Source organism: Pelodiscus sinensis, chromosome 30 (genome assembly GCF_049634645.1).
Source record: "Pelodiscus sinensis isolate JC-2024 chromosome 30, ASM4963464v1, whole genome shotgun sequence".
NCBI classification, from domain to species: domain Eukaryota; kingdom Metazoa; phylum Chordata; order Testudines; family Trionychidae; genus Pelodiscus; species Pelodiscus sinensis.
This window is the reverse complement of record NC_134740.1, coordinates 3,487,848-3,495,817: the sequence shown is the minus strand read 5'-3', so window position 1 is coordinate 3,495,817 and position 7,970 is coordinate 3,487,848. Positions and strand designations below refer to the sequence as shown.

The 7,970-nt window shown below is 49.8% G+C and overlaps 1 gene segment (V, D, J or C); it reads right to left on the bottom strand.

Annotated features, from left to right (window-relative positions):
* Nucleotides 1-729: 729 nt before the first annotated feature.
* LOC102458549 (immunoglobulin heavy constant mu-like) lies at nucleotides 730-6,549 on the bottom strand. The segment is given in 5 exon segments: nucleotides 730-1,283; nucleotides 1,727-2,056; nucleotides 4,096-4,410; nucleotides 5,068-5,388; nucleotides 6,071-6,549. Coding segments are annotated over 5 exon segments (1,677 nt in total).
* Between the last annotated feature and the right edge of the window lie 1,421 nt (nucleotides 6,550-7,970).

Genomic DNA, 7,970 nt, shown 5'->3' with positions numbered 1-7,970 from the left:
TTCCGGAAAATCAGCCGCTTTTCTGGAAAAACTTGCCATCTGTCTACACTGGCCGCTTGAATTTCCACAAAAACACTGACTTCCTACTGTAAGAAATCAGTGCTTTTTGCGGAAATACTATGCTGCTCCCGTTCGGGCAAAAGTCCCTTTTGCGCAAAAGGGCCAGTGTAGACAGCTGAGATTTGTTTTGCGCAAAAAAGCATCTAGATTGGCTATGGGCGCTTTTCTGCAAAAAGTGCTTTTGTGGATGGATGCAAGTAGAGAGGATGTGGCATCATTTAGAGAGATGGATATCGTATAGCCATAGATTCAGTTACTGTGGAAAGATGGATGGATGGTTGTGTGCATGGGTCTGAGGATGCTTGGTTGGATGGATGGATGTGTGGGCAAGTGGGGATGTGTCTGAGAATGGCTATCTGGCTGGGTCTGAGGATAGATGGATGAAACAGAAAAGGTAGGGGTGCTTGGTGGATGGATGCAAGGACGGTTGTGTATAGAGATGTGTGAGCAGGTTGTAGGTGAGGGAATGTGTCTGACAATGGATGGATGGATCTCAGGTTGATGGATGGATGCATGGATACTGTAGAACAATGAAAGGAGAGAAATCATGTATAAGGAACGGAGAATGGCTAGAAAGAAGAGAGGGTTGATGGTTTGGATATGACATATTGGTGGGGTGGGAAGGATGGGCGGATAAAGCAGGAAAGACCAAGACAATTGCTGCTGGGTGACACCACATCATCAAAAAAATCAAGGGTGTTACACTTTTATTCAGCCATATTCCACACACAGCCGTTCTTCGTATGCCCTGTTTTACCCATATTGTGTGAGGAACGCAAGACTCCAGGAGGCCACCGGAGCCATCTTCGATACACCGTGCTCTGCTCCTCAGTGGAAAGAGACATCAGTGTCGGACAACACCACAGAGACATTGACAGTGGTGGGTTTACCGGAGGTTTTGTCCACGTTCCGTTGGTTGAAGATCTTGGGCAAGCCTTCATGCACCACCATGCAAAAATAGGTGTCCCCCTTCTGCCATTCAGAGGCCTGGATTCTGAGCTTGCTGTAGATGAAGTAGCTCTCCTCCTCCCCAGCCTCCCGCATGGGGCCGATGTTGGTGTAGGCTTCCTGTGGAATATTTCGGTCCTTCCGGGTCCATGTCACCAAGATGTTTCTGGGCCAGAAGCCAGAGACCAGGCAGGTGATGGTGGCCCATTTCTGGAGAGCCAGCTCCTCCGCATGAGGAGGGAAGATATAGATAGAAGGGGCCCGGAAAGAGACCTCTGGCACAAGGAAACACCAGTTAGTGGTGGGAAAGGGACTCAGGAACTGCCTGCCTCTACCCCATGCACCCCACCCCTGCTCTGAAGAGCCATGGATATAGTGCAGCAGCTCTGGCCCTACTAAGCCTTGAGGCCTAAATCAATTGCATGAAAAGAGGCTAGAATCAGGGGTCCTGGCTCCAAGCCTTGCTGATCGAACCCGCTACATCCCACTCCCCTTGCAAAGTCGGAAAAAGGACCCTGGTGTGCTGACTTTCTCTGCCCTGCAACCATTTCATCCCACCCATACATTTCTAACCCCCCATCTCACCGACCTATAGCTGGATCAGGGCTAGCGCCCCTTAGGCTCACAAGGTCCCATGGAGAATTCACCACACTCTGAGTCAGGCCAGTTCCCGCTGCCTGGGTACCAGATTAGACCCGGTGCCCCCTCTAGGGCTTACCGCGACTTTTGTTGATAGTCTTGACCTCAGCCGATGGGATGTCTTGGTGCTTCACGGTGAAGGTGAACTCCTCCCCGGCCTGCCACTCCTCCACAGACACCCGCAAGGTGCTGGTTGCACTGTAGGTGCCATTTGGATGTGGCACCGGCTCCGTGGACTCCAAAGTCAATGTGTCTCCATTTCTCCTGCTGCAGGAGATATTCGGCCTGCTGGGGGTCTCCAAGTCACTCACCAGACAAGTGATGGTGGCGTTCTGTGCTATGTAGAGATCCTCCAGGGATGGCGGAACAAGGAAGACCTTCGGAAGGGGTCGATGACAGTCACTGCCACCTGCTTAGGGGCGGGAGGCAGCATTGAGGGCTGAGTGGAATGAATACTCACCAAGCACCGGTGGAAATTGGGGGCCTTTCTCTCAGGGCTTCAAATCCCGGGTGATGTTTGGGGAAGGGTCTGAGGTGACCGGGAGTTTGGAGCTCCCAGGAGGAAAGGAATCTTCTTCTCCTGGGGCATCAGAAAATCTGACTGAGGATGTCCTATCTTCCTAGAGGCTGGGATTCCTGGACCCTATAGTGGTTCCTTAGCTCTTTGCCAACTCCTGAGCCAATTGGGACAGCTCCAAGTCTATTGGCAGAATGCCTCCTTGTGGACAACACAGCAGTGGACAGAGATTCCCTGTTTGCTCTGTTCAGGGGCCCTCCAGAGTGAAATTAATGAGATTGACGGACATCCCCAACTCAGTATGTGGCTCCTCATTTCTCAGCGAGGGCAGGTGGGACTCAGAGAGCAAATGCCCACTCCCAGGACCTCAGCCATCCTCTTAACACTAGACCCCAAGCTACACCCAAAGCTCTGGAGGGAACTGATCCCCCTAAGTATCTACTCCCTGCACAGGCAAAAGGGCCACTTACATTTCCCGCCCCCCCTTGACCACCAATGGCCCTTAGGACAGGGCCCCCCCAACTCTCACTATAAGCCAGTGGAGGATGGGAAAGCCTGAATCCTTTCTGAAACCCAAGCAGTGTAGCCCAAAGAGTCACCCACAGAATCGGGACCCTGGCCTCCAGGGACAATCTCCTCTAATGTATGTTGCATGAAGCACACTTGATGTCACTCATTCAGATCATTAGCAATGTGGCTGGTGGTGGAGATGAGATTCCAGATTCATGTGGACCCCCAGCTCCTAAGATGGGGCAAAAGATGGATTTGAGAGGTTTCTCTCCTTAGCTTCCCTGCATCCGTCAGCTTCTCAATCCCATAGGGACTCAACCCCTCACCAGATCAGCTTCTTCTTTAGAATAGATTGTAACTCGCCACCTCTAGCAGCTACAGATCCATGAAGGTACCAGACTCAAAAGGGGAGAATGAGACAGATCAGGAAGCCAAAAGTGTGAATGTCCCTCTACAGGAATATTTGTCTCATTGTGAAGCAACCCATTCTCAGAAAGGACATGACTCAGAGGGAAAGCAACATTTCAGTCAACCCACACCCAGCCATGGCATTCCTCCAAGAGCAAGAGCATCCACCCAAGGTCATGGCCAAATCACAGCCCAGTGAGATGGCATGCTGCTCCCTCCCCGAAATTCCCTCTGGCATAGAGGACAGGTTTCCTGCACTTCCTTTAGTGGTGATGGGTGCTGAAGGCTGTGGTAAGATCTCCTCAAGGGGTAAGTTGAGATGACCATTGCTTTGGACATTTCAGACTGGATAATGCCCATAGGAGCAATAATCCCTCATATCTCAGGTTTCAATGAATCTTGCACTCCTTGGCTGTGTCTACACTGGCATGAATTTCCAGAAATGCTTAAAACAGAATAGTTTTCGTTATAAGTATTTCCGGAAAAGGAGCGTCTACATTGGCAGGCTGCTTTTCCGGAAAAGCCCTTTTTACGGAAAAGCGTCCGTGACCAATGTAGATGTGCTTTTCCGGAAAAGAGCCCCGAGTGCCATTTTCGCGATTGGGGCTTTTTTCCGGAAAAGACTACTGGGCTGTCTACACTGGCCCTTTTCCGGAACAGTGTTCCGGAATAAGGACTTATGCCCGAGCGGGAGCAGAATAGTTTTTCTGGAATAGCGGCTGATTTTGTACAGTAGAGCATCATTGCTTTTCCGGAAATTCAAGGGCCAGTGTAGACAGCTCGCAGCTTATTCCAGAAAAGCAGCTGATTTTCCAGAATAAGTGGCCCAGTGTAGACACAGCCCTTGGTTTTACCAAAGATGGCTTCATAATGGAGACAGAAATCCATCAGTGAGGCCTTTCCCACCCAAAACAGGGCACTCATGGACTCAAGCTCTTGTTCATGCCATTGACTGGATGAGTCAAGAAAGCATGCAGTCCCAAATTAACCCCTGCATCTCAGAATCCACTTACCGAAGGACACCTTTTCCTCCACTCTCTTGGGCTCCTCCAAGGCCGGGTGATGCACCACGCAGGTGCAGATTTCTGCTCCTTCACTTCGATTGACCTTCAGGATGCTGTAGGCCGAGAAGGTGCCAATTCCTGCCGTGGGGCCGCTGTTGTAACTGGCCGTGAGTTCTGTGGAGTTATCCTTCAACCAGGAGATTCTGATGTCTTCGGGGTAAAAGCCGCTAGCTTCACAGACAAGAGTCAAGGACTCTTTGGTCCCCAAGAGATTTTCATGGTAAGCTTTTGAGATGGTGATGGAAGGCTCCTTCTTAGCCATGTCTACATGAAAAGGAAGAGGGAAAAGACAAGAGTAAGACTCAGTCGGACATACAAGAATCGTAGAACCATACAATTATAGGACTGCGAGAGACCTCAGGAGATCATCAAGTCCAGGCCCCTCCCCAAGGCAGGACCAATACCAAGTAAATCAACTCAGCCAGGATTTTGTCAAACTGAGACTTAAAAACCTCTAGGGATGGAGATTCCACCACCTCCCTAGGGAACCCATTCCAGTGCATCACCACCCTCCTAGGGAAACAGTTTTTCCTAATATCCAACCTAGACCTCCCCCATTGTAACTTAAGCACTCAGCTGAAGCCACTATCACTCTGTAAAGTGACCAGGGAATGAAAAAATTCAGGGAGGGAGTGAAGCTAGATCACACCAACCCAAGCACTAAGCATCGTTTTCTGGGAAACTTGAAGGACACGGATCTTCATCCAAAAATTCAACTAAACGTGTATGTCTTCCCCTTTTTCGGCATTCTGATGTTATTTCTCTCGTCCTCCTTCAAAATTGTCACGGATACCATCTCAATCTCGTTACCGAGGATCAATACGCTCCTCACCCTCAAGTGGGTTTTACCATTACGCAGATAGCCACCAATTGACAAAGACTAGAGTTTGCCTTTCCCTTTGCCATGCAAAGGCTGCTCACCTTTATTGACCATGTTTATGTGCTGGGTGAGTTCTCCAGAACAGAGCGTTCTCACTTTGCAGGTAAATCTGGTGCCTTGTCCCCACTGTGAGAGCGACACTGGGTGGGAGCTGACCAGGCTGATCGTCCCATTGTTGTTCTTTTTTGGGGATTCTGTTTTCCCTGCAGAGCTGACTTTCCCCTCCACTTGCCAGGTGATTGTGGTGGCTTCTAAGTCATAACCCAAAACCAGACAGGTCACATGACCCAAATTCTTGATCACGTCTTCGTAGGAGGGTTTGGTCAAGTAAAGGGTTGGCTCAAGTGAGCTTTTGGGGCAGGCTGAGAAATGCAAAGAGATCACTATCAATAACATTGTTTAGAAACATTTAAGGATGCACCAAGACTCATCCCAGCTACCCACACCCTTAAAGGCATGGAAATCCCAGGAGAAGGGGCTCTTGGGTTCCTTTTATCCGGTGCTCATCCCCTAAAGCACTGCGGAGAATGCACTTGTTCTAGCTACCTCCATGAGGTAACAACAAGAAACATCAACCCTAGATGGGAATTCTAGACAATGAGAATTGCAAGAGATCTCAGGAGGTCTTCTCCAACCTCCAACTGTGAACTAGAATAAGATTCATCCAGCAGATCTCAAATTGTCCATCTCTCTGCCCCCTCCACAACATGTACAGCATCCATCCAATCGTGCTCTTTCCGTCCGTCTATGGTATGGACCTCTTTATCATGTCTCTACCTGAGCCATCACCCTGGGGTCTAGGTGCTGCCCAACCTACCCTTAGGCAGGACAGGTTTCTCAGTAACTCTCCATACCCCATCCCCACACCTCACTCCCATAGCCCTCACCCAAGCACATCCATCCATGGTGCGGACCTCTTTATCATGTCTCCACCTCTCCCGTCACCCTGGGGTCTAGGAGCCGCCCAACCTATCCATAGGCAGGGATGGCTTCTCAATAACTCTCCATGCCCCATTCCCACTCCTGGCGGCTGTAGCCCCTCACCCAAGCACTTGCTGGTGTTGTACACGGAAGGCTCCGTTTCCCCAGCTGGATGAGTCACTTGACAGGTGAAGATGTCCCCATTTTCCCAGCTCTGCTTGCTGATGTTCAGCCGGCTCTGGCTCATGTAGGAGCCGTCTGCACGCAACGAAGAGGAGAAGACGGTGGTGGGGAGACTCGTCTCCTTATTGTTCACCAGCCATTTCACGTTGGCTTTGTCGGGTCGGAATCTCAGAAGAAGGCAAACCAGCTCCAGCGAATTATCCATGGAGCCGTCCTCACAGGAGGGGACCAAGAGATGAACCTGGGGCGGCATCATTGGATCACATGCTTAGAGTAGAGAGAAGGAACAAGATGGTTCAGGGTCACTCTCTGTGGATCACCAGTCCCCTTCCAGAGAGAGTGATGACACTGCGGTCAACCCACCTCCAGCAAAACCCTCCCCTCTTCGGGGCATGTTTACATTCTACACTTGAGGGCTCAGATTTTTCACAGACATATAAGTTGTTAAAGCAAATGGGAACAGGGCCCTTCATTATTTTATGTAAATCCTAAATGCCTCCCTGGGTTGTTTCTCCCTGGGCTGCCTTAAGTGTGTTCTCCCTGGTAAACAACTGGGACAAAGCTGGAATTTGAGCCATGTTTGTTTGAACTTCTTTTTCTCAAGAAGTGCCCCCTGTGTAAGAGGGACTGTGGTGCAGCATACCATGACATGGCAGCAGGTGAAATCCTGGGAAAGGGCTAACTATGTCTGACTATGGATGAAACGTCACTATCTTCAGTGGAAATGAGCTGATTTACAGCAGCCGAAATTCTGACCCCTGAATGCCTAGATTTGCTACTCTGGGGCCTGGATGACTGGTATTATGGGCTGGATAGTTCCATGGGATCAGCAGGGGAAGGGAAGGCTTCTGGCTCTTTGTTGAGGAAAACACCTGAGGGAAACATCTCTGTATGAGGACCAGGCAGTAGGCCTGGCATACATCCAGGAAAGCTGAGTTAGTGGGGTCGCTCATAAGGCAGCTGCCCTGAATTACCCTGAATTTGCTTTGGATCCTTTTGTACGAACAAAGCTGGGCTTTGTACTTCATTGGCTGATGTATCTACACAAGGGCGACATCTACACAGGCATGATTTTCCGAAAATGCTTTTAACGGAAAACTTTTCTGTTAAAAGCATTTTCGGAAAAGCGTGTCTAGATTGGCAGGATGCTTTTCTTTTTCGCAATCGGGGCTTTTTTGCAGAAAACACTGTGCTGTCTACACTGGCCCTTTTGCGCAAAAGTCTTTTGGAAAAAGACTTTTGCCCAAACGGGAGTGGCATAGTATTTCCGGAAAAGCACTGACAATCTTACATGAGATCGTCAGTGCTTTTCCAGAAATTCAAGCGGCCAGTGTAGACAGCTGGCAAGTTTTTCCGGAAAAGCGGCTGATTTTCTGGAAAAACGTGCCAGTCTAGACACAGCCAAGCAGTTAGGGTTAGGATTAGGGTTAGGGTTAAGGAGTAAGGCTATGAAGTAACATTTTCCCCGATACAGAAGGGACAGCATGAGAATTTTGGGCCATGTCAGCCCAGCACTGTGCTGGACCTATGCCACCATCGGGATGTGGACACCATATTCCAACGAAATCGCGGATCTAAATCCGTGAAGCAGGACTAGAAAATCACCCCCTAAGTGGAAGACAGGGCTCTGCCCATGTGCGCATTTCACCTTAAGCTTTCCCACTTCATTTGATCTATCAGGAGGGATGGAAGTGGGGGGCACGGAGGGCGTGCCTTGTGTTTCAACACTTGGTCAACACTTGCCCAGTATTCCAGTGTGAAATCCCGTCCTCCTTCCCCGAAAGGTCCCAACAGGGTTGTGGATCCAATTTAATTGGTGACAGGTCCACATGGAGCTTTG